The sequence below is a fragment of the Aphelocoma coerulescens genome, chromosome 18, assembly GCF_041296385.1.
Source record: "Aphelocoma coerulescens isolate FSJ_1873_10779 chromosome 18, UR_Acoe_1.0, whole genome shotgun sequence".
NCBI classification, from domain to species: Eukaryota; Metazoa; Chordata; class Aves; order Passeriformes; family Corvidae; genus Aphelocoma; species Aphelocoma coerulescens.
In genome coordinates this window covers 12434382-12461554 of record NC_091031.1, presented here as the reverse complement: position 1 = coordinate 12461554, position 27173 = coordinate 12434382, and the positions used below count along the sequence as shown (strand labels likewise).

The 27173-nt window shown below is 40.8% G+C and overlaps 1 protein-coding gene across 3 annotated transcripts in view; it reads left to right on the top strand.

Moving 5' to 3' along the window:
• The window catches only part of COX10 (cytochrome c oxidase assembly factor heme A:farnesyltransferase COX10), a 104266-nt gene that overhangs the window by 8970 nt on the left and 68123 nt on the right, over positions 1–27173 (top strand). For all 3 annotated transcript variants that reach the window (XM_069032467.1, XM_069032466.1, XM_069032465.1), the window contains exon 4: positions 1592–1716. In XM_069032467.1, coding sequence (XP_068888568.1) covers positions 1592–1716 — 125 coding nt within the window. The remainder of the gene's footprint in view (positions 1–1591; positions 1717–27173) is intronic.

The following is a 27173-nucleotide window of genomic DNA, read 5'->3' as shown; positions in this document are numbered from 1 at the left end:
AAAAAAAAAAGAATGTAATCACTCTTGGAAATACAAATGCCACTGTTCACTGTCATTTTCAGTTCATTTTTTTAACTCTCACAGTTGTACCAAAGCATTTCGTGGTTTTTTGTGCACTCCTGAGGAGTTTGGAAACTAACATGGTGTTGTATTTATATAATAAATAAGATCCAGTCTTTCAGAATTATCAGTACATTAATGTTCATTTGTCTGGGGAGGCAGCAGAATCTGTGGTTGTTTCAGAGCTGCTCAGTCACAGCTCTGTCACAGATCCACTGTATTGTAGAATTAGCCTGTGAATCCGTAATGAGCCTAAATAATAGAAGCTTATTTTAATATTATGCGTGTTATTATAATCCTATTCAGTCATCAATGGATTTTAATACTTAGAGAAGAGTTTTGATGAGCAGCAAGTTTTCTCCACTGTGTTTTTAGGAGTAAATCCTAAGGGTCTTATGCAGGTGCAGTTCTTGAAATGAGCACTTTGTATGTGCATCCTTGCTAGCAGGTCTCTGCCGTGACATTTAGTTTTTCATCTCAAGAAATGCTGCTTAATAGATAATCCGGGTATTTTCAGTTAGCAAAGATTATTTATTTGTCATTTAACTTCAGACAAAAAGGAGACTTTGTATGAATCAGGAAGATAAGAACATTTCGATGCTTTGATTTAAGCTAGCTGAGGTCTGAAATGTGTAACTACATGCAGAATATAATTAAAATACTTTCTGTTTAATAAATATTAATTTCAGATTGTAAGGCTCAAGGTCATGAGCAAGATATTACATAAGTGTGCTGACTTTTATAATATAAGAAATTTGTCACATACTATTTCTTGACAAAAGTGAGGTTTGTGAGACCTATTATTTGGCTAATTACAATATTAGGATTGAAACATGGGTAATTTTTATTTTAAGGATGTGGTTTGCAGTAATGTACTAAAGTTACAATTTTGGATGACAAACTTGAAATGGATTTTTATGAACCTACTCAAATTTTGAAACCATTAAGTGTCATGGGGTCTCTGTGATGATGTGATTGTACTTTCAGCCCAAAGTGGGCATGTCAGATAAGAGCGATGGGAACAGAGATTGTGCAGTGAAATTACTGTAGCTACATGCCCCAAGTCTCTTTTTGACTCTGCACTGCTTAAATTCCTGCTATAATTTGATATAAAGCATATATCTCAGTTTGGAATTTTTTCTTACTGGTTTTCTTCTGCATTTGCAATAACATGTGAGTTACTGGAACAAATACTTGTCCGGGGTGTGTCGTGTGGGGCAGTTTGGTCCTGTAGCAAATCCATAAAGTAGGGAATACAGAGACACAATTGTATCCTCACGTCTTCTGCTAATGTGCTGCTGCTTTTGGGTTTCTTATTTCATCCCTGGCAGTTCTCCTTCTCATTTTTGATATAGTTATGTAGTGTTCGTTTTAACTGTCCCCAGTTCCTGGAGCTACTTTGAACCATAAAAATAGCAAAAAGTTAACCTGCACAAGAGTTCTTTCGGGGTTTGAAAGCTGTAACTCTAGTGTTATGTACAAAGATGGTTTCTTGTTGATGCTTTGAACTGTGCTCTCACTTGTGTTGCAGCTCTGGTCGTCAGCACTGCGTCCGCTGGCTTTGCCATGGCCCCGGTCCCTTTTGAGCTCACCTGTTTCCTGCTCGCCTCCCTTGGAACTGGCCTGGCATCCTGTGCTGCCAACTCCATCAATCAGGTCAGTCCATCTCTTCATCCGTACAGCAAACTGGTGTTGTCCTGGCTTCTGGAGCACTGCCAGGAGTGTGACTGGATGGCCTGGAGTGCCTTGCCTTCAGCTGCTGTGTGAGCTCTGAGCTGCTCAAACTGACACCACAAAAGCAATACATGCCTGAGAATTCAAATGGAGTTGCTAGGCACAGTGTGTTTATGTAGAATAGAGTTGATGAGGTTTTAAGCTTCCCAATAATAATGTTTATCTTTGTAAAACCCAAGCCTGGGTCTCTGGAAATGATATAGGAAGAACTGGCAGTGGGGCTCCAGCCTTATGGGCTGGATTCTTTGGTTGTGTTGTCGTATGACCTTGTTGAATCTGTCTTAAGAGTGGCTCAGAGCCACTCTAAACATCTGTGGGGTTTAACATTCAGTGGGGTTTTGTCCAGGCTGGGATCATGGTATCTCCTGTACATCTGCAGAATGTACTGAGAACCTCCATTGTATGGAGGTTGTTCCATGCCAGACATGTTCCAGGTGCCTGCACTTGAGCTTCCCTGCATGTGTCAACATGCCTGTGGAGCTTGATGCTGATCTTGGCTCTCCTGCACTCAACTGTGAAGCATAGTGGCTCTTGGGCTCTCCCTACATCCCAAAGGAAAGTGTAACTAGTGCACAGGTAATAACACTTGTAGTGCTGAACGGGGTTGCAAAGTGTAGTAGCCATGGTCACTTTCAGTTGTAAGTGTGGCCTGGAAAAAGAAGGAGCGGCAGCAGTCCGTGTTTGACAGCACTTCATGGTTTCACCAATCACTTGTTAGTCCTGGGACTCCACTAGTGGAGATTGCCTGTGATCTGCACCCTGGAGTCACCTTGGTTGAGTTGGGCCCTTTGATGTCCACACTGTGTAACACCTCAGTTGTAGACATGTGATGTCATTTTTGAGATTGCACCCATCAGTACATGTTTTCCTCAGCATGAAGTAAGTCCTGTTTAGTGTTTGTAGAGGGTTTAGAGTTTGTTTTCACTGACCTTAAAACTGGGGCAGGCAGCTAACTCTGTTTTCTCTGCAAAATGGGAGGGATGATGCATGATTTTTAATTACTTGGAAATGTTTTGGTAGCCTATCTACTCGGAAACAGATGGATAGCCTTGAAAAATAATTTTGAGTAAGTCCTGTTTTTTTCTGAAGAATACATTTAGTTATCATGTACATATTTTTCACACAAAGGCTGGGTAGAAAGGCTGTCATAACTGAGGTGAAGTTTTGTTGGATTTTGATACAATTTTAGATGCACCCTTTTTTCCTCCCTTTTTTCCTTTACTACCTTTTTAATAATAAAAATTAAATTTATGGGTTATCCTTTGAAATATTTACTGTTATACGTACCTTCACTTTTGGTTTGGATACTACCGGACTACGAGAATTAGTGATTGCTTATTTAGAGACTCCTGTGCAACTTGTCTTGAGATTTTGCTAGATCTTCCAAGAGCTGACATTCACACACAAATAACTGGTTTTTTCTGTCTTCAGCTTCCATGTATTGCTCGTTGTATTTTGTCTCAAAAGTAGCTACTTTTTAAACCCTTGAATTACTCAGGAGTACAGGAATTCTCTGCTGTAATTTGGAGTTGGACACTTGGGATAGGAAAGGGGAATTAGGAGGAGTGCAGTAACTTTGTGCTGGGGCTCGTAATTCACTCTTTACTCACTGCAAGTTATTCTAGCCTCACAGTGTGTGAAACTGCCTTTCACGATTTCAGCTGAACACTTTAAATTTTCACACTTGCTCATGTTGAGCCACTTGCCGATGTAGAAAGAACTTGAAGGTAGATTACGCCTACTAAAAAAAACCAAAGGAGCAGAGTTGGTAACGAAGCAAAAGGAAAGAGCTGTGTTCAGGGATCTGTTGTTTATCAGTGGATCCTTTCAGTCGTTGAGTGTCCTTTTCCCAGTGTTACTGTGTCTGAATTGGCTGGGAATTTAATTTTCCGTAAATACTTTAGGCTTGGGTATCTGTCTTGACCTTTGGGAAGGAGCACATTTGACTTGGAACTTCCTTTATTGCTACTTTGCTCTGTCCATTGCTCCCCATACGCATCCACTTCTCTGGCAGCTCATGACTCATGTTTCCCCTGTTGCTCCTCGCTATCTCTTAAGGACCTTTTTATATGATAACTGTCTTTCAGCTTCCCATATTGCTATAAATCTGTACATCTTTAAGGGCAACTCATCTTTCCCACTCCCCATTTCCCTGATAAATCTATGTGCACAATTTACAATCCCCCCATATGTTGTGGGAAGGTGAAGTGTGGATTGTGTAAGATTCTTCCCTGTGATTTAGGACAGGATGTGAAGAGCCTGGTCCTGTGATCTGTAAAATTCATGGAAGTATTGATAGAAACTTGTAACGGGTCAGGTTCTGAGGTTTGAGGGTTTTTTTCCATTTTTTTTCCCCTTCTCTCAATTACTTGATTTTAGCAATCTGGTAGGAGCCGAGATGGTTTTACCTGCAGTGAATTGAGCTGAATTAACTATTTAAGTTGACTTAAATACTGGGGCAGGAGCCAGGCCTGTGCTAAGTAATACACAGACACCAAGACATTGTGTTCTATTTCTTTACAAAGTTGGTCTGAAACAATCTTCTAATTACCACTTTCTCCTTGTTTACAGATGGTTGTATATCATACTTTAAACTTACTTTTTCCTGGCTGCAAGAGCCAGAAAGTTACAAAAATGTGCCTAAGTGGAGATTCTTGCCCCACTTCCACTGTTTTTAACAAGAAAGCAATAAAAAAACCTGATGCAAATCGACAACTCTGTATTTTTTCATTGTTTATAGAAGTAGAGTCTGGATATTTATCCAGGTGTGTGTTTAGAAAAAGGTTTCGCAATCCACAAAGTCTGAATTCTAGCAGTGCTTTCCAAGGCAAGTAGAAAGAACATACTTTGATGGCGATTCTGTGAAATTGGGTAATGATTTTTAAGGAGCTTATGACTTACTGTTTTGTGACTTGAGAATGAAAGAGTTGTGTTGGAAAATACAGACAAAAAAATACAAAAGGGAAATGAGGTGCCTGCAGTACAGCAAGGTCATTCAAGAAACATTTGTTTAGAAAGTGTCAAGAAACGTATCTTTGAATAATTTATGTCAGAAAGAAGTTTTAGAGAAACAGACTTAGGCTGGTGGAAAATGTTACGAATTCTGGGGATCTGGATAAATATCAGAGGGTCCTTGGGTTTTCCCATGGAGTGTGTTGGGTCTGTGGGCTGTGAGGGAGGAAACTCCTGTGGGAAGGTGCCAGAGAACAGATAGTGTTTTATTTCGCTTGTCCTCCACCAGCATTTCTGCCTCTGCCTCACTCCTTCCTATCACAATACTTCAGAGTTGTACCTCACACCTAATCCAGCATTGCAGTGGCTCCCAGAGCCACTGCTCCCTGGTTCTCTTCCACATCATCCAACACCATGTTATGTCCTCCAGCCCTTCGGAACTGTACTACAACATGTCACCACTTCTCAATCCCACCTGCTAAAACTGCTTTCGTCTTTTTTTCCCTCTCTTTCTAATGGCATTCTTTATTTTTTCCATCATTGTAGTAACTTAAAATTATTTTGGACAAGTGTTCTTTATGGGTATTCTGTCTTTTGAAAATAACCATTATTTTACAGTGGGTTTTAATAAAAAAAAATTTTAAAAAAATCTCTTAATGCATTTACCAAGGACTGGGTTGAGACACATTGTGTCTGTAACATTACTAAGCTAGCCCAAACATCCAGAAAATCTCATAGGAAGAGATCAGTCGTATTAGTTGCAGTTGTGGTAAGGAAATGGAAATATATTCTGGGGTTTCACCTTGTAAACACTGTGTGTTAATCTTGAATCAAACAAATAAATGCTCCTAGTGTGTAATTTTCATACTGTCTGCTTTCCTGACTCTTTCAGTGTTGTATATTGGTATGGATACACAAGAAGGTATTTTACGTTAGTGCTGTTCCTTACAGGTTACAAATGAATTAAATAAACCCCTGGTTTTCTGATTAGTAAAGACTAATTTTGTAACTTCTTTTTTCCCATACTCCAGGCTGTCATAGAAATGGAGTGGGAGAAAATCATATTAAGTTAGTTGATAATCTTTTGCTTTTTCATAGCTCTGGTTTTTGATGATTTTTGAAAGCTCACTCAACTTTCAAGGAGTGGAGGCTTACATTTATATTAGAGAGAAAACGTCATTTTTGAGACTTCTGAGATAGTCACCTCTGATTTATGGAGAGGGAGATAAAACATGAAGAGATGTTTACAATACAATACATGGCATTAAAATGTTAAAGGAATCGTGCACATTTTGTGTCACATGCATTCTTCTCTAACTGCAGCAAGGTTAAAAAGTAGGAGAGAATTATAAAGATGAAAGCAGGATGTTTAAAGTGGTTTGAATTTAGTAATCAAGAGATAAAATTATGTGCTTGGGATTGACTGATGGTACCTTGACAAGGAAGTACACTGGGCTGACGTCAGAGAGCTGAAAATGAGGAATACAGTAAATATGGTAACCAGCATGAGAGAACAAATAATGAGTTAACATCCCTATCCCTTCAGGGTCTGATCTGATGGCTGTGTTTTGCTCTTTGAGGTCTCATCCTCGCTTGACAGTGGTGATTCCTTAGAAGTGTAGCTGTAAGGAGTGGGAGGGATGTGTTAGTGTTAAAATAATGGCGTGAAATTTGGGGTTTGAGTTCAGTTACCAGCCCATGAAACCTGTATATGATCTTTGGTGTAAGATGAACTGTGAAGGTCATTTGAGTGCTGCACCAGGCTGAATAAAGTTAAAACAGAGCAGCCTCTCCTCTAGTTGTCAGTCCACTTACTGGATTATCCTCATTGAAAAAATTGTCTTCCTTTTATTTGATCTAAATCTATTGTCTTTTGAGTTTTAACACCATCACCCCTTGTCCTGTCACAACAGGCTTTGCTAAAAACATCTGTCCTCATTTTACAAGTCTTCTTTAAGTATTGAAAGGCTGCAAAGAGCCTTCTCTTCTCTGGGTGAACACCCTGGCCTTTCCTAGCCTGTTTCCAGAGCAGAGGTGCTCCCTTGGAGCATCTCCATGGCCTTCTCTGGACTTGCTCCAGCAGGAGCTCTGCATCTTTCCTGTTCTGGGACCCCAGAGCTGGAGGCAGCTTGGCAGGTGGTGTCTCACCTGAGCAGAGGAGAGGGACAGAATCCTCCCCTTGACCTGCTGCCCACAAAAAAAAAAAAAAAAAAAAAAGAACTCTGTTACAAGGATAGGAAAAAACCCACCACCCCAAGGGTTAAAGTAATGCATAGGAAGTGGTGGCTAGTGATAGATTCCTGGGTTATTGATGAAGTGGAAAATAAAACTAGCAGAATCCTGGTAGTCCCTCTGTCCCCTTTCTCTTTAATCCCAGTAAAGAAATTAAAGAAAAAAGAGAACAGCAATAGTTCTGTTCCCCAAAACCAGCTGTGTTTTTGGTGTTATCTTCATGCCTAAACTTTTCCTACCAAAGAAGTGTTTTATCAAATGTCCATGGAGTGGGAACTTGTTATTCTGATGCTAATGTTGTTAATATGCTCTGCTTCAAGTTGGAGGAGCTGACCTCTGTCAGATCATGTAACCCACCTCCACTCAGTGCAGGAGATTTTTGCCAAGTAAACTCCTCAAAGTTCTTTCTTGCCCACTTTCGAAATCTCTGAAAATTTTTTTACTTTGCTCCTTCCCCTCACAGATAACTGTGCTGTCATGTTGGAATGAGAGAACTCATTTTAAACGCCAACAAGATTTGCTCCCTACAATGTATCTAAAAATGATATAGTTGAATGATTGAAGTGATTTAGAAAGCGTCTAAAATGACTTTCCAAGGTTTTGGCTTTCCAGATCAAAATAATTCATGCCTAGCTAATACCACCTTTCCCGTCCTGCATCTGGAATGATCCCACTGGCAGGTGCTTACCCTTTTCCTGAGAATGGTGAGTGTCAATCAGTCAGGCCACACTCCAGGTTGCTCGTTTGGGATTCACACCTGATGCATCTCTGTCTCTCTCTGAAGTCCCTTTGTTTTGACTGAACGGATCCGCCTGCAGCAGCCGCTTGGCCTTTCATCTGCCCCCTCCCGCCTTCCCACCAGCGATCAAACAACTGGCAGGAGGGGTTATTAAAACCTGGTGTTGAACTCTGTACTTCAGGACTGTCAGTGGCAGAGGCAGCCTGGGATGTAATTTACAGTGGATAATAAATATAAGAAAAGTGCAACACTGGAAGTCTATCTTGTGCTCTAAAGTGTGTTGATATATGCTGTGTTGATATTTTAACTGCTAGGCAGCCTTCATTAGTGGTCATTGAAGATCGTAACTTACGGCTCCAACAGATGATTCATAATTGCAACAGTTGGATCAAGTTAGTGTGGTGGAATCATTGATATGGAGTAGAATGGGCTCAGCTTGTGAGGATGCATTTCATGAGCAGTGAAAATGATGAGCACTAATGAGAACCAACCTCTGAAGGGACTGATAAATTTTAAATGCAAAGATTATCTTTGCAAAGCATGAATTATTTGATCTACAAGTGAAGCCTGATAAAGGGTCTTGGAAAAATACTATAAATTAATGCATATCATTGTTGATATGCATTAATTTATAGTTGATATTGAAAGAAATTCTTTTTGCTTGCATGCACGTTGTGTGAGTATGGCAGGTAAAGAGTCTTAAAGTAGAGGGATTCATGTAACCCTTAGGGACTTAGACCCAAGTCACCACTGTGATGTTCAGCAAAGACAATGAAAACAAGTGTAATGACACCTTTGCTACTACTTTCCCACCCTCTGTGGCTCTCACTATTAGCATAAAGCTTCAGATTCTAGGAGAGTTTAAGTCAAAATGTTTTGATTTGATTCTTACTCTTGTGTTGCATCTCATATATATTAAAATCCAACAAAGACATAAATAGTGGATAAAAAAATGAATTTAATGTTGTGCCCCTTTTTTATGGATCATCCTGCTTCCTGATTTGATAAAGACATTTTTTCTGTAGATGCACAAAGTAAGTATGTGCCGTTGTTAACACGGCAGTTGGTATTGGGTACTTGCTTTCTCTCCCTGCTGCATTTGTTGATGAGCAGCTGATTTCCTAAATGAACACCAGCAAGGTGGTAGGGTGATAAAGGGGAATTTTGGAGATGTCAGTGTGGAAACTGCAGTCCCCTTTGTCCTGCTAGGACCAAGGGAGACGGCCTCATGGTCCTCTGTTTTCTTTCTAGCTGAAACTGTCCTTTGATTTGCACAGGCATTGGTAGTAGACATGGGCTGGGAGTGAAGACAGATTCCTGTTTTTCTGAAGTACCAATGTGATGGACAGGAGCTTTCAGGTGGCAACCACAGAAGCCCCTTAAATTCTGTGCATACAGAGATCCTCGAGATATGCACTTGGATGCATACTTGCAGGAAGTTTTGTCTCATTAGCACCCCACTTACAGGTTCTTTGGAAATACTGGGTGCAAGCAAGGTAGGGGGTAAGAAAGAAATAATTTACCAAGTGATGAATTATCAGGAATACTTCAGTGGTGTGGGGGTGCCTTTAGATCTGATGCCAGATTTCCCCAGGAAACCCTGATCACAGGCAGAACAAAGGAATTTTGAAGGGCTGAAATGATGGAATGTGAAGAGAGGACTAGACAAAAGGGAAAACTTAGTACTTAAGATTTATATGGCCTTTTGATCCATGTGGGTATTGTCTTTCTAAGCTTAGAAAAGGAAAAGTGAAAATAACTATTCTTTTTTGTTAGTCTTTAAATACATGTTTTGACATTTCCAAATAGCTCCAAATTCCTTCAGCAGTGCAAGTATTAAGTTCTAACCTTATTAGATAAGTAGTGAAATGTCACTTTCTTTTTGTAATTTAAATGGTGCCATATTCAACCTGTTCATTGCCTTGAATTAGACTCCTGACAGTTTCAGGAACAGCAATACAGGACCTTGTGTACTGTGCTGTATGAAAAATAGCAACAATGTGGTGAAGGGTTTAGGAAAATTATTTCCTGGTTCCCTGAAACAGCGTACCGATACCATTTCTTTAGGGAATAGCTCATTGAAACACAAATCCAGAGCATTCTTGGCAGTGCTTTTCCTTTTGAATTATTTTAGAGTTCTCTTCAAATTTCCATTGTTAAAAAATACTACATAAATGCTACCAGTTCTGATTCTGCTTTGTCGTCTTAGCATTGGAAAAGATTTATGTGTAGTAAAACGGAGTAAAAGTCCACTTGCTTTAATTTTCCATGACTGTTGTCACTGTTAAGATGAAATTTCATTCTGCTTTGACTTTTGACTTTGTTCCACACTCTGGTTGTCAACTGCCTGCGAAGAGTTGACTTGCCATCGTGCTTTGCTGCAAGCCTTGGCTGGAGCAAGCACTCGGATGCTCTTGTTTGTATGGGCTGCAAGAAGTTCAGTTACCTTGTGTGGCTTTTGACTTATTTTTTCCAAAGCTGCAAGGTTTTACAGGGAAGTGTAGTGCAATGTTGGCTTTTCTGACCTGATCTGCCACAGCTTGGGACAGGCAGGTATCCTGAGGGAATCATCCCTTTCTCTGCTGTAGCTTGTAATGGAGAGAAGAAAGAAGAGGTGCCTCTAGGTTATGAGAAAAGGGACAGGGAGGGTCTTGGCACACCTTTTCCTAGGAAAGAGTGAAAGAGCAAATGGTATGAATGTTCCCCACTGAAAGGCGAAGGGATCTTTCTTGTGCAGTTGCTGGGACAGCTGGAACTGTGAGGCTAAAGAAAGGAAGCTCTTGTTTTCTAAGGATCTTTCATGTGAGGAAACTCGAGTGACCATTTCTGTTTTCTGTAGGGGTCTGGTGTATATGTGGGTAAATGTCTCTGTAGCTCATGTAGTAATCATAGAATCACAGATTCATAGAATATCCTGAGTTGGAAGGGACCCATCAGGATCATGGAGTCCTGTACAGGTGTGTTGGTTTTGCATAGCCTGGTTTTTGGTAGCGGGGGGGCCACAGAGGTGGCTTCTGTAAGAAGCTGCTGGAAGCTTCCACTGTGTCCAGCACAGCCAATCCCTGGTGGTTGTAAAGATGAACATGCTATGGGCCAAGCCTGGGCTAATTAGAGATGATAGTAACTCCTCTGTGATAACATATTTAAGAAGGAAATCAAAACCAAGTGGGGCACAGTTGTTTTTTTTTCTAGCCAGAGAAGGAGAGGAGGTGAGAACACATGGGGGAAACAACAAGGAGACACCAAGGTCAGTGGAGAAGGAGGGGGAGGAGGTGCTCCAGGCGCCGGAGCCGATATTCCTCTGCAGGCCGTGGTGAGGACCATGGTGAAGCAGCTGTGCCCCTGCAGCCCCTGGGGATCCACGGGGGATGCAGAGATCCACCTGCAGCCTGTGGGGGAGGTGCCTGCACCGGAGTGGGTGGATGCCTGGAGGAGGCTGTGATCCAGTGGAAGACCTGGTGGACTGGCAGGGCCCTTGCTTCCAGGTTGGAGCAGCCTGTCCTTGCAGGACTGCACCCTGTGGAAGAGTGACCCATGCCGCAGCAGTTCGGGAGGACTGTGTGCCCATGGGAGGGACTCATGTCACGAGAGTTTTGGGAGGACTGCTGCTCATGAGATTGGACCCATGTTGGAGAAGTTCACAGAGAACTGTCTCCCATGGGAGGAACCCCATGGTCTCACTGGGGAAGGACTCCTCTCCCTGAGCAGTGGAAGAAAACCTCGGGTGACAAACTGACCAAACCCCCCATGCCCTGTCTCCCTGCACTGTTGGTGGGAAGGAGGGAGGGGTTGAGGGAAGAAAAGGTGTTTTTTAAGGGTTTATTTTACTTGTCATTATCCTCCTCTGATTTTGTTAGTAATAAATTCACTTTGTACCTCTAAGTTGAGCCTGTTTTGCCCTTGGAGTGTTTTCTCCCAGTCCTTATCTCAGCTCGTGAAGCCTTCATGAAATTTCTCTCTCCTCTGCCCAGCTGTGGCAGGGGAGGGTGAGTGAGTGACTCTCGTGGGTGCCTGGAGTTTGGCCACTGTCAAACTGTGACAACAGGACACCCCAACAATCCCATCCTGTGCCTGAGAGCTTTATCCAAATGCTCCTTGAGCTCTGGCAGCCTTGAGGCTGTGACTATTCCCTGGGGAAGCTGTTCAGTGCTTGACCACCCTCTGGAAGAAAAACTTTTTCCAAATATCCAACCTAAACCTCCCCTGACTCAGAAAGTGTGATGACACTGTAGTATGAAGTACTTAATTATTTCAATTCTTCTTTCTTCTGTCACATTGATCCTTTTTTATCTTCATACAGAATTTCACTGTCCTAGTAGTTTGGCACAGATATCACAGTGATATAATTCTTTTGATTTTTCCTTCAAACGCCAGAAACAGTTTGTTGGAAAAGCCTTTCTAGGGTTGTCAGGGTGGCAGGTCATGGAGAGCGTGATAAGGTGCTCTCTGACAGAAGGAATGCACTGATGGGTGGGTTTGGTTCCAGTGTGGAAAACTCCCTGGCATATCCAATACCAGTTGTCTGCTCCTGTGCCAGTGCTCATTTAAACATTTTTGAAGGCACTGTAACAGGTCCTTGAGGTAGAGTCTGTGGGTCACAGCAGATACAGGTAACAGAGGAGCCTTCCCTTCATGTCTGTGGTGGTAGCACTGAATTTTCTTATTTATTATCTGTATTGCAATACAGGCTTGAGAGTCTGGTGGTTTTCCAGCATAAGAAGGTAATGATGTGTGTCCTGCAGAGTTTGCAGTCTGGGAAGTTATAGAGTGTGAAAGGATGTGGGTTTGCCTCTAAAAACCAAAACACTTCTGTGAGTCACACACTTCAGTTTTTCAGGGGAGCATAGAGAGAAGATTGAAAACTGAATTGATTAGTCTGTAAAAATCAAAGAAGGTAGTTACTGTTGTGAGAGATGTAGTCTTGAATGGAAACAAGCTGCTTTAAGCATGTAAAAACTCAAGGACCATCCATCTTCTTTCTGGACATGACTTAACTGAACCTTGGAAGTGCGGCAGGAAGTATTAAGATTTGTCAAAGCTTGTGAGTGTTGGTGTAGCTACTGACTAGCGCAGCTGAGAGTTGAAAATCAACACACGTCACATCCTACAAGAAAACAAGAAACTCACTGAGAGTTTATTTATGCTGATTAATATTCTTACTCATAGAATGCTTTTTAATTTTCCCCCATATTGCTGCTCACAGATTGGGTTGGATGTTTCTTGAGGCACTAGCAAGGCATATTGATTCTTGGATTCTTGCCTGCACTGTGCCGGGACTTTCCAATATGTGGTCTGCCTAATTTTTGGTAGGATGAGCACACGTGGCATGTGCAACATCCATGTTGCCAACTTCTGGGGCATTTGTCAGTTGTCCTAAAAAGATCTCTTTACCCACAGTTGCTAACAGTTGGATTTTTTGTTTTAAAATTCATCATTCATGACACATTCTTTGGGAAGGTATAGATTTTATATATAGATACATATACAGACATATATATATATATATATATATATATGTATGTATGTATGTATGTTACTCCATAATTTCTTAGATTCTGGTGGGAAACGGCCATCCAAATTGCACCCAAAAATTCAGCAGCATCCCCAGTGGGATTATAACACTGGTATGAATAGAAAGTTGTAGTAAAATTTTTTAGAAAAATTTTATTTGTAGTGTTGAATAGCCATTTGCCATTAAGTGACTTTTAAAGAGGATTCTAAGCATAAGCTGTTTAATGAACAAGTAAACCAGAGCTCTGGGCAGTAATCCATTTCTTCTGGCTTTTATGAGATCTGTATGGAAACTGAAGGAGGAGGTTAGTTTTCAATACCAAAATCATTAGGTACATCATCCAGATTAAAAAGCACACGGCATGTTGGAAGTATCATTAAAGTAGGACAAGAAATAAAATGGGACACATGAATGGAGATATAAGAGTTATAGCAGCTTAAAAATATAAGCTTTGACTTTAAACCAGATGTGTCTGCAAATCTTGGAGGTTTGGTATTCTCAGGTCACTAAAGGCTAACTCTGCCTGGATCTGTATAGATTATGTAAATTTTTGAAGTAAACCAGACTTCTAGAAGATGAAAATCTGTCCCTATAATTCTCCTTTTAAGACTTCTTACTTATTACAGTCGAGATTTATGTTGGTGCTCCCAACAGAGACGTGACAATCCATTGTAACTTCCGAGAGTACTATGAAGGTGCTGGCATTTGAGAGCAGGCTGGATAGTTTGGCCTCAAACTCATTTTTATGTTCTGAAATTAGATACTTTTAAAAATAATAACCTTTTACAGGCTGCTTAAAGACTTGGAATGCCTTGTGTTTATTAAAGGGCATTAAAAGCAAAATATTATCTTTGAAGGGCATCCATTATAAAAGTGCTTATCTGAAATGGTCTTAGGCAGCAAGGGAGCAGAATTGGGAATAGAAAATAAAGTTGCAGTGAAGGGAGGTCTCTGCTGTGTTTCCCTTGCTGCTTGTGCTGGTTACAGCCTGATTACCAAAGTTTTTCTACCATTATTCTTGGCCTCTTCCAGGCAGCGGGAGTGTGCAGCAGAGCCAGCCCTTCTTCAGGCAGGCTCCTTCTGCTTAGCTGAGTTTTCCTCAATGAGGAAAGTTCCCGTTGGCATAAGGGTGAGTAGCAGAGCCGTGTGTGGAAGGGACAAATGGAGAATATCGCCTGGCAGAGTTCCAGCCGTAACAGGGAGATGTTGAACTGTGATCTGTGTGTTGAGTTCACATTCTTCATCCCTGATTAAAGTCTTCAGGGCAAGGACCACTCCTGGTGGAAATCATTCGTGCCTCCCCTGTAAAATGACAGTTGACTTCAACTCCCTACTGATCTGGATGTTTCTAAAGTTTCTTTTGAAGTGAGGCCAAGAGGTAATGCAGGGGCTTATGAGCAGAGCAAGTTTTGTAGGGAGATTTAAAGTATTTTATTAGAATTACTGCTGGAGTCAGAAAAAAATGGATAACCTATAAAGCACAAACTTCCTTCAAGTTGTCATGCAGATGTGATTCCATAGCTCTGGTCATATCTAGGATTAACTTGGAGTAGAGTTGGTTTTGTGCCAGAATTGTGTAAGAATAAATCAGTGGTATTATTACAATACCATAATTAGTTTCCAGGTAGCATTAAGTAGGTGACAGTGAAGCAGAATGTCATGAAGGTCTGTAAAAACACAACTGACTGGGAGAAGATGTTTAGGAGATGGTTATTTAGTGTCTTGAAAACAGGAATGAGAACATTTAGCAAAAGGCACGTTAGATATGAACAAAAGAGTGTGGTTGGGCACTGAACAGGCTCCCTGGGGAATGGTCACCGCTCCGAGGCTGCCAGAGCTCCAGGAGTGTTTGGACAACATTCTCAGGTGCAGAGTGGAATTGTTGGGGTGTTTGTGCAGAGCCAGGACTCCATGATCCTTGTGGGTCCCTTCCGACTCGGGGTATTCTGTGATTGTGATTCTTCAGACAGTGTGCAGTTGCAGTGCGACTCCTCAGTCTGAGAGATTTGGATGTTCAAGGTTTTGGTGATGGTTCTCATGTCTCATTTGATGTCTTTGGGATTGGCTTTGTTTATTTTTCAGTTTCATTACTAACCACTTGAATGACACTGAGACATAAAATCCAAACGCAGGATCTACAGAAAAAATCCCAAACAACCAAAAACTGAAACCCCCAACAAATCCCACCCCTAACACGCTGCTACTGAAAATTAAAGGTAGTAGACAGCAAATTGCTTTTCTGTCCAAAAGTCCAGCTGTTGGATTCACCTGACTCTTAAAATCCTTGCTTCTGCTGCTGTCACTGTTAACCTTTTGTTAGGTTAGCTTGGAAAGCTGTAATCTTTCTTTTTAAGTCTGGATTTTGCTGCAAGTTCTTGGGTGGGTTTTTTCTGTCCCTTCTGTTACAGGTTGTGCAACTTCTGTGGGGTTTTTGTGGTTAAAAAGTGAGGTAGGAAAGGCTGGTTTTAAGTATTTGTTCCAAAGAGAGAAATAGAATAAAGAGCAAGTGCCTAACTGCTTTGGAATGAAACATACTTATCACAAAGGGCTCTTTATGTTGCTGGAGAATGTGAAGAAGTGGTGCTTGGGGATGCTTTTGGAAGATCTGCCCTTTTCAGTGGGATCTAGAGCAGAATGATGAGTAGAAATGGTTGGTTATGTCTAAAAGTAGGCTTTCTCCCTGTTTTGTGTTTAGTTCTCTGTTACTGCTGAGGATATCAAATTTAACCAAGCTTCAGGCAGTTGTGATAGAAGCTTCCCCCTTGCTGCTTTGCCACTCTTTCCAAGAAGAGCTCTCCATAGGGGCCAAAATTGCGGAGTATTTCCTTAAGCCACTCTCTCCATGGATCAGTGTCTGTTCTGGTGCTGCTTTGGTGATACAGAGTCCATGTGTAAGAGTGACTGCCTGTAACACTTCCAAAGAAACCCCTTTAAATAAGTTATCCCATGACCTATTCCTTGTATAGTTCTGGTGACTTTGGATTTGCAACGCAAGTGCAGAAGACGTTTTCTTCTGTGTCTCCAGACACTGGAGATATACTAGACACATGTCCTTGGATATGTTTTTTTAAATGCCTGTGAGTTCTGTGTGAGCATTCTTACTGCAGGCAACAGTCATTGTATTTCAGAAAGTGGCATTAATTGTGATAATGTAGCATAGCGCTCCTCTGTGTGAAATTCAAGTCTTTTTAACATCACCACCTTCAAAGACAATAAAAATTCCAGTCTACATTTATCTATTCCCATGTGAGGAGTTACTGCAGTGTATATTGTATCACTCCATATGAAATTCTTCTGCTTAATAGTCTCATTTATACACAGTTGTCTGAGGTCAGTTTTCCATTTTGCAGTTGTCAAACAGCTGTCAAATTAAGAGACCAGATCCTGAAGTTCATTTACATTTTATGCCATTCTTTGGGTGCCTGTTTCATATCTTAATATAACTAATGATTTATCTACATATCTTAGTCTTCTTTCTGCACTTGTTTTTCAAAGATGTTTACATCCTCTCTTTCTTCAAGAGCAGCCCTTAAAATAAAACTTGTGTAACATTTCATTTGGTGAGGCTTAGTTATACAGTGAAAGGAAGACTGTTCTGTATCTTCAGTGCAGGCAATGAAAATGAAAACAGTTTAAATTCTGCCTCATATTAATGATAATTTGAATTTTGAACTGAGAAACAGAACAATAAAAAAAGTTTTGAAATGTGCTGCTAGAAATTACAAAAGAGAAAATCTCCATTTCATTCATTTATTGTTGGTTTTGGCTAGTAATTAGCCCAGCTATTGACTTTTCCCTTTTAACTTTAGATTTCTTGTTCTTCAGTAGGAAACCAAAATAAAAAGAGCTTTGTTCAGAAATCATCTTTGTAGTAAAATGTATTCATTTTTCATCATGGGGAATATCAAAGGCTATCACATGAGTGAGAACACAGAGACTAAATTGAATACTATTTGTGGTTTTGTAGTATGATTCCTACATCGGTGAGTTCCAAGCATAAATTTATATGGTGAAGATTTAGGGGTTGTTTTCTTATTTTTTTCCACTGTGTAATGATCAAAGGAATATCTCTATACATGCCATTGATGTCTCACTACAAAGTACTTAAATAGCCCAAGGTAGCCATCAACTTTATAAAAATTCCTTGAAGACAGGTAGGACCCTTGGGCGTTAAATGTATACTTTTGAGCTTGGTGTGTTGTCAGGGGAGGAAGGCAAGAGAGATTCTGTTACAGGCCTCAGCAGTTCTCTGTAGCGCTGAGATTTAAAGGGCTCTTTTAAAATGTTGCCTTAAATTATGGTCACTGGGGGAAGTTTGTCTGGGATATGCTGGGCTAGAGAATGTTCCTGTGCCATTTCAACGTCATTCACTAACGTATTCAAGCAGTGTAACTTGATTAACTCTTTCCAGGTTTGGGGGGAAACATTCTCGTCTACACATATGTATTTGTAGCTGCTTTGCATTCTGGAAAGAGATCGCTTCAAGGCTGTCAATCCTCCTTTGTGACAGTCTCCTCAAGACCCTGTGCTTTGCTAAGGAAAGGGAAACAATATCCGTGCTATTTGCTGCATTTCATAGGCATTTCATAGGCAGTTATTAGTCTTTTCAGTTGATGGGATCCGCATTGAGATTGTAATAAAACACAAGTCAATGTGAAATTGGATGCAGACTAGGAGAGAAGATACAACCAAGTGAAAATTAGTGACAGATGTAAAAGTTATTGGTAATAACGTAGTCATCTTTTTACAATCTTTTTCCAAACTATATTTTTATTTCAGCAGATGTCACTTGAAATCTTCAGGGTAAATCAACTCTTTGATTTTGATTATGATCTTCAATACTGAAAGTAGCTTAATTGTAATGGGTTTCGACTTATTTATGAACAGGTTTTTACATTTGAGGGCAGCTGCTGAGTTGTTCTGAACGGCAGGATGCAGAGTGCTCCAGTGACTGTCTAAGTCTCTTTCAATGGCTTCAGGTACCACTAGTGTTAACTCCAGAGTCCACAGAGCATCTCTGAAGCTGGGGATCTGTCATTGTCACAGTTGGGACATGGGGAGTGGTAGGGCTAATTTGCCTTATATTCCCTAAGGGAAATTTGGGAAAGCTTAACCTTTTGGTGCTTGTTCAGCGCTGAGCATAAACAGCACTTCTACAGGTAACTGCAAAAAGCCTTCCCCACTTGTTTTAAATTATAAGCAAGCTTTGTTTTCTTAGTTTCTCACTTAAGAAAGACCATCCCAGGGATGGTCAAGCCAAAGGGCTGTCTCATGCAAGGATTCTCTCTTCAGCAGTATTCATGGATGACCCTCTGTCTCAGACCCATTTGGTCTTCTCATTAATCTCTTCCTAGCCCTGTTACCTATTGGCAGCACTGGGAGGAGGATGCTGGACTTGGGAGTTCCTAGGAGCTGAGACTTTCTTCTTGTCCTCCATGAAGTATATATAACTGGGTAGCTCCCACCCACTCCCTGGGTGCCTGCAGGGATGGTGGGAATTCCTGGGGAGTGAGAGCCTGGAAAAGGCTGGTCAGTGCCTCCGGTCCTTCCCCACTTCTGCACTGTTGAGGTTCCTTCTCCTTTTCATTGTCCCTTGAGCTTACCCTGGAACACTTGTTTGGAGTGGAGATGGAAAAGGGTATTTTTCTTCAGAAGGTGAAATTTCCTAATAAAATTACATGGTAGTGGATGCTTATCCTTAAGATGTGTACAGACATGAGGGGATAAGTCTCCAGAAGACTTTCCAACAGGTTTTGTGTCAGAGACAATGACGGTGTCTGTATCTGTGTAAACTTCCCTCCATGGATTTGTCCAATTGCCCTTTGTAGCCCTGGGGGAGGCAATGGCCACTCACCTCCCTGTTGGTTCTCTATGGCTTTTATGATTTTACGGGCATCTCTTTTATTCTTCCTCTCTTGTCCCTTTCCAAGCTGAGGAAAGCTGCTCCATCTTGGTTCTCCTATATGGAGCTGTTCTGTACCTGCGATTGTCTTCATCTTTGCTTGGTTTGTGAGCTTCTCTTTGGGAAAGAGGGACCCAAACTGCATCCCCAGAGGATGAAGGCCCAGAAAGAGGACGATTTATACAGTGGTTGTGTATGTGTAGGGCAGCATCCCTCCCTCAGCAGGCACATCCATGTGTATGCACACACACACACACGCACACACACACATGCACACACACACAGTGTTATTGAGTACAACTGAGAACAGCAAATTTGATTAACCACATCCTTAAGATAATTAAAATGTAATCAGATCTCTTGGGACAGCAGTCAATCACAGCAATCAAAGTATCTCTGGTACAGTGCCTCTAGCTTTTGTTTTTCTTTTCTTTTTAAAAATAATTTCTGAATAGTGTCTGACTCTTCCATAGACCCACCTATTCCTACCTTCTGGTGACCTCTAGGAAAAAAGTTGGAGTTGATTGGTTTCTTTTTCACGGGTAACAGAACATTGACATTTATACCTACACACGAGTTTCTGCCTCTCAGTTGGTATCTAAGGTACTTCTGGAATTCTTCACTATCAGCTTCCACCTTTAAAGGTCTGGAATTTCTTATGTGTCACAGAAGCATTTAGGACCATTGTTCAAACCTGTAGTTTATGCATTAGGAACCATATATTTTAAAGTTAGGCATGAGTTACACACCTAGATAGCCCACGTTCTCGATGTGATCATGCCGGTAAGAGATCTGATTTACACAGGCTGAGCATGTGCAGTTTGTGCTGAGCTTAAGCAGAGCCAGCTGGGAGGTGTGAGCCCAAGTCTGCTGCAGAAGATACGGATAACTTCGGGCAGCCTTATCCTTATGAGGGTGTTCCTTGCTTTTGCTGCTCAAAAGTGACTGAAATGTTGGTTTTGACATGTGGGAACAATGATTTTATTTCTTTTTTAAAATCATTGCTGTGAAGTCTGATGTTCAGCTGCTGTGTGGAGGGAGGAAGGGAGGTTCAGCAGGTTTCAGTGTAGTGATTTCAACCCATCATCTAAGGGATCCAAAATGTGCTCCATGTGACTGGCTCAAAGAATGGCTTCACTGAAGTCTTTTTCTTGGTCCTTAGCGCCCATTCCAGAATGTTTATTTGGTGGAGGAAATACGCCCATTTTAGCTGCCTTCCAGAGTGTTACTGCTCTCACCCCATCTTTCTCACCCCTGTGTTGACTTCTCTCATGAGGCTCAAAGAGAAAGTGTCTCTCTCCTCCCATGCCCAACTCAGCTGAGCAGTTGCATCTGTTTCAGATCTGGTGTGCTCAGAAACTCATCCCTTTTTTTCTTCTCCCCGAACTATATCATTTGTCTCGATAAAACATTTTTGGTTTTTTTCTGTCTGCTATTCTGTAGTAGCCTGGAGGCAAAGAGAATTTTAGAAATGTGTCCTAGCTACCTTGTACTGTTGTGCCTCCTATACATGGTTTACCATGTTTGTGTTCACCATACCCTTTTATCTCTTTTATTTACTCCAAATGGACCCAAACCTGAAGCTGAATCAGTGTCAGGATAATGTGTGAACCAATGGACCAGCCATGTTCCAGGTGAAAAATCACCATATCCATTGGTGACCCTGCTGACAGAGCAAAATAATGAAGGCATCAAAAAAGTTTAGACATTTTAGATAGATTGGCTCTATTTGTTATGGTTAATTACTGAAATTAAAGGTATTAGAAAGGCAGGAACATTTTTCTCTCATGATTCATTTGGTTTGGCCCTGAAAATCCATACTACAAACTGGATGCTGATAAATTATTTTTGCACAGATCATAAAATTAACAGTAAATTTATATTAAAAGGTATAAATTAGAGTATTAAAATGTTATTTTTATGGCATATTAGGTAGAATTATTTTAATGTAAATGGTTTATTTCAAGAAAGGTGTGAAATTGATAAATAAATCTACTCTGTTCCAGTGCTAAACATATGAAATGTGATCTTCTTGAGTCTTACATCCGCAGGCCCACATCCCTTGTGTTTGGAGTAGGATGTAGGTGCTACTAATGTGTGTAACAGGTGCATGTAATTTAGCTGTGGAACCAGTCAAAATACCTTTAATCAGTTAATGTTAAGTCAAACCATATGTGTCCTGGCTGTTTTTCTCGTGTTCTCCCATCGGTGCTTTTGTGGCTCAGCGTCGTGCAGGATCCAGCAGTGGGATGGAGGAAGGACCCGCTTGCTGAAATGTTAATCTTTGTGCTCCAAAGTAACAGCTGCAGGTACTGGAAGTGCACAGTGATCTGTTTAACTTTTCTACTTTTATGTAGGCATTGGTTTGGGAAACTGCAGGGGTTGTGAGTGATGCCCTGAGCAGCACAAAGATCAGTGTGTTCCTGGGACTGTTAAAGACGCTTCGGCATCAGCCTGTGTGAGAAACATAGCTGAGACTTGAATGTGAAGAGAACAGGGTGTTTGTATGGTCAGTTGCTTTCAACACCAAGTTTCTGGGATATTTTGAAACAGATGCAGTGAAAACAAAGCATAAATATCATGGAAGATGGGACTGCTCACCATACAGGCTTTTCCTGCAGTGGAAATGTGTAGCAACCAGAACTTCACTACTTATCCAAGGCGTGGGTATGTTTTTATGCATGTAAAAGGCAATTTGCTTTCTCACTCTGGAATATTAGTTTTGCCAAAGACCATTTGAACTGGGACAGAAACAGATTTTCTGTTTCTGGAGTACCGTGAGCATCCGGCAGCACTGAGCAGTAAGTGGATTTAGTTTGTCTTTCTGCAGTAGGTGGACTTTTGCTTTAAATTGTTTGCAAGGATTTAATTTTTCAGGCACTGTATTTGGCGTGTATATTCCCTGTTAGCTGGTGCTGCTGGAGAAGAGGTGTTCAATGGGGTTGTCTTTCTGGGTGGTCCTTCCAAAGCTGTAATCAACGTACACACAGCGGATCTTGTCAGCGTGGGGCTCAGAGCCACAGATTTATCATGTAAGAGAGCACCAGCCAGAGTGTGCGGCCAAGGAGCTGTTCAAGGATCCTGTATACAATTAATAAAACTAACTTCTGAAGCGGCCTTTTTCTTTCATTTTATTAAAACAATTGGGACCATCAAGTTTTCCCTTTGAAGTTTAATTTTAAGTGCATTGGCTGTGCTAGTGGCCTATATTTCTGCATATCTCAGATTCAAAAAAATCAGATGGTAAATTTACTCCTGAGACATTTGTAGAATTTGTTTTCTGGAAAGCTAACCTTAATTAACATTTAGCTTCATCTTTAGAGTCTCCTCAGTGATAAGTTGCATGCAAATGCACACAAATAAAAAGTTCCTTTGACAGATATATAAAATAGCCATGGTAGTAAGTAGAGTATTAAATACAAAAATACTGTCACAATAATTTTGAAGGCCATTTTTATACTTTTTTTTAATCCTTTTACTTACCGTAAGTATCTTCAAGTCATTAATTTAATGACTTAGTCTTTTTTCTGCTAATGCAGTCTACAAAGCAAATGTTGGTTACCATTACTAAACTGTTTTTAGGAAAACTAACTTGGGGAGCTAGAGAAAATATATTAGGTGGCACACTTAGGCAGAGTCAGAGAGACACAAAACCATAAAATAATTTTGATTAAAAAATTACAGGACAATAGCTTTAGTTGCTGGTTTAAGTGAAGGAAAAAAAAAAAGCCAGTGCAGCAGAAAATAAGGCAGAGCTGTACTACAGGGAGTGTGTGCAAGAATATTGGCATTTCTTTTATGCCCCTTGTGAAAAGATTTCATCTTTATTCTCTGCCCTCTGAGAAGACTTCAGCTCTAATGTTCTGGGTAGCAGAAGACGTCTGCTCTACTTTCAGCTTTTAAAGCACGGTCAGCACTTAAGTTGGGTAGACAGCAGCACTAATCATGTTAAGCACAGTCTCCGGAGGCCGGGGAATGCAGAATTAATGCATTGTTTTAGGGTGCCGGGGCTGGGGCGCAGGGCAGGGTGTGCAGCTCCCTGCCAGCGCCAGCCCAGTCTAGAGCTCCCTAAATCTTGTTGGTTACACCTCCAGCAGGAGCCAAGCCGTCAAGGAGCCCTCATTCAAGTGTTTGCCACGCTGGGCTTCTGGGGTAGTAAATGCTAATTTGGTGTCAGTTAGAAAAATGCCAGTGATGAGGTGCTGCCGTTAATCAGAGGTGCTGCTGTTGATTCCTGGCTAGGTGGGCTTTTTCCCGCTCCCTGTATTTTGTGCATCTCTCACCACTTTGCTTTTTCAATTTTAAGCAACTTCAGTGCATTTTGCTATTTCATCTCCATTTTAGATGTTACCCCAAGTTTACTTTAAGCAGTATGTCCTTTAATCACCTAATGCAGTAAATTGTTGTATGCCCTCTGTTTAACCGTTAAATGTCAGTATAACCCTTGGATCCAAGTGTTTATGGTTGTTTTTTGAAATCAAAATTTAATATTCTAGAATTGAATGTTAAAAATTTGTGGCAGACTGTGCTACATGAACATGGGGGTACTTTACTGATAAATTTACTCCAAAGTGAATCCTAGTGTAAACTTTCATCCCCAACTTAACTTTCAAAAGGTGTAAAATGTATGTCGCAGATATGTGGTGCCGTCTGGCATTTTTGATTTTCTTTTCTTTTTTTTTTTTCTTTTTTTTACATTCCTGTGACAACATTGTTTCTCCAAGTTAGCCAAGTGTTAACCTCAAAAATGTTAGTTTATGGGCAGTGTTGCCCTCATAAAACAAAAATGAATGGATAACACTTTAAAGAAAGTCTGCAGAGGAAAAGGAGTTTGAAATAACATTCTGCTCTGGCTTTCCTGACTAATTTAAACTACTGTTATATTTTTGGTTAAAGGTTAATGTTCCTTTAATTGGCCTTTTAATCAGACATCTGTGTTTGGCTGGGGGGCGATTGCATCGAACAACATGCCCTTAGCATTCCCGTTTCTCCCTAGAAGTCTCGTGGGATTCTCCAGCCTTTCTGAAGTGTGCTATCTGAACTAATTGCCTCCATGCCTGGAACAGCTTTCTGCCAACAAATAGGATAATATTTTAGAAACTAGATAAATTCTGGCATTGACTTTTAAATTCTTTGAATTGCACCTGTCTGAGCTTTCAGATGCTCTTTGGAATGATTTGGAGAGGGGGAGTATAAAAGAAACTACTTCAAATTAGCAAAATGAGATTTTAATAAAAAAAGTAAGCTATGTATTTGATTGTATCGTGTGAAAGGTCTGAGAAAACGATTGATTTTTTTTGATATTTGAAGTTTATTTATGCCTTGTGTAGTGCTGTGCTTTATCTCTTGCATAGACTAGTGTGTTAGTTCATTGTATTCACATTTGCTTTAGCCGAAGGCTGTTTGGACAGAAATCAGTGGTAGATTTATGCTGCCTTTAGCAGGCATAGGATTGATCCTACAGAGCTAAATATGAATATTTTTATGTGCTACTAGAAAGCAGGAGGACAGTGAAACTCAAAAGGAGACATCTCATAATGAAAGCATATTTAATTCATCCACCCATTGGCATCACTGCAAACATGGGAATGGCTTTGATTTTATGATTGGAGTAATCAAAAGTACTCGGAGACAGTCAACTTAATTTGATTTTTCTAATTTTTTTTTTTTAGATCTCTGAATACTGATGTGCTTGGTGTGTAGCCAATTTCAGTTTCCCATTGAGAAGCATGTACTGCATTTTCCATTTGATTGTGTCGGCCTTTCTTACATTAGTAGGGAACAGAGAAAAGTTGGAAAAGAAAGGAAACGTTAGCAGGCAGTGTTAGTGATTTTGTAATGCCTGAAATAACTTCTAATTGATTTAATTTATCTGTTACAGAACAATAATCTCTCTGTAGCATAATTAAAATGTGAATTAAATCACTGGTTGTCCAAGAAGATGAAAAACTTGTGAAAACTGTGTGTTAATTGCTGGAAATAGAGCTTTTAGTCAGAAAAAAGTATTTTGGGGTGCCTGTATTTTTATGCCTGGTAAACACCAAGCGCTTCCTGGTTTTGAAAACTTGAACGGATCTGCTTTGTCTCACAGATTTACGATTTGCATTATGCCTATGCTCTGCATTTCTTATAGGAATAATGATACATTTATGCTAGTGAATATGGAGCCTGTAAAATGAACAGTTTTCTTCAATGCAGTACATAATAATAGGGACAAAGATGCAAATCAAATACCTGCTCTAAAGCTCTTAAAATTTTCATCTCCAGTAACGTGGACAAATACAGCTGTTTGTGAGTGTTTATGCCCACACGGAAAAATCTGCTTTGTGCCCTGGAATGATGTGGAGCTGTGATTTCATCCTACATGTTTTTTCTGTCCATGGCATCACGTGCCTGACGGTGGCTGGAAGTCCTGCTCTGGGTTAGTTTATTTATTACCAATCCACTACTGTGTAGTGTCTGATTTTTCTCCAGTGCCAGAACAGCCTCCAGGAAGCCACATGAAAGTTCAGTTCTCCTTCCCACGAGTGTTCTTAATTTATTCCAAAGTCACATTTCTAATAGTGGTCTAAAGCTCCGGCGCTGTGTGTGGTTTTGGAATTACAGCAGCAAACCACAAAGACAAAAAGCTCCCAGCCCAGATCCTGTAGTTCCTGGATGTAAAGCTGACTGGCTTCCCTCATTTTCTACAGTGGAGGAGTTTAAAAAGATTCTGTCAAAATAACTTAGGATCACAATCTAGATTGTGGAGTGTGGTGGAAGAAGTGATTTCCTGAATAGTTTGGAAAACTTGGTTAAATAACTGTTGTAAGTCGCTGGGGTGTATTGTCTATTATTACCTGCGCTGTAGGTGTGCAGAGGTTTGTGGAGGTCCCCAGACTCCTATTGCTGTCTGGAGCTGGGAGGGTGCATATTTTGCTTGCACAAGCTGGATCTGGGCTAGAGCTTGTTTCAAACTGAGAAAACTGCCCTGGATCCAAAATCCAGAATGAGAAAAGTCAAGGCTTCTGGCAGTGTTTGTGTTAAAATACCCAATCACGTTCTACACACACTGCCAGAAACACTCTGCTGAGTATTTAATGTCTGGGGTTTCTCAGTACATTTTAAAACTAAAGGTACATTTCAAAATTATTTTTTTGAAATTAACAGTTGCTCCTTCAGGGAAAGCCTGTATTTACTGCTTAAACTTCATCCTGTGCTGCTGGAAAGCCTGCAATTGCTGCAACAGGTAGCATGACTTTATTGTTTCAGCAGTGATTTGCATTCAGCAGTGAGAAGTAGAAGTTGTTACCTGATCAGGAGAACTTGGCACGTAGGACACAACACAGTTAGAAAACGCTTACGAAAATTTTATTTTTATAGTCTTAAATTTATTTTTATTAATAAATTAAGTTTAGAAGTGCTTTTTTATCATGTATACAGTGGCTAAGTACAGAGCTGTACTTAGCAGATGAACTTTGTTTTCTCTTGCCGTGGTACCTGATGCTGACACTGCTGTGATCCCCACGGAGCCCACACTGAGGGGGAAGCTGCAGTATGCAGCCCTCGGAATTTGTTCTCTCCCATGCCAGATCTCTCTTGCTGAGCTTGCGGCAAGGCAGACACCAGTGTCAGGATGGGTTCAGAGATATTTTGCTCTAGCAATGTGAAATGTTGAATCCATTCTTGTGTTTTTTTCTTGAGCAGCCCCTTCTCCTTTCGTGGCAGCACTGACATCTGTGCAAACCAGCCTTTCTTGTGTGCACTCTGATAGCAGTCACTGATTTAAATCTCTGAGTGAGCTCTGGAGGATCAAAATCCTGAACTGGCTGGGTTAGAATACCAAAGCTGTTGCCCTGCAGGGTGATGATGCCTGTGTCCTACACCTCCAGTGTCGTGGCAGGGCTGGGGGCCCGGGGCACAGGAAATATGTGTCGAGGAACGCCAGGCTGCGGGCAAGGGGGAACGTGAGCAAGACACACTGCTGTGGGCAAGTATCCTGCTGTTGGGTGGTGTCAGCTTTTAATTCAAGTTAACAGGGTTCTTGCATGACAGTTGCAAAG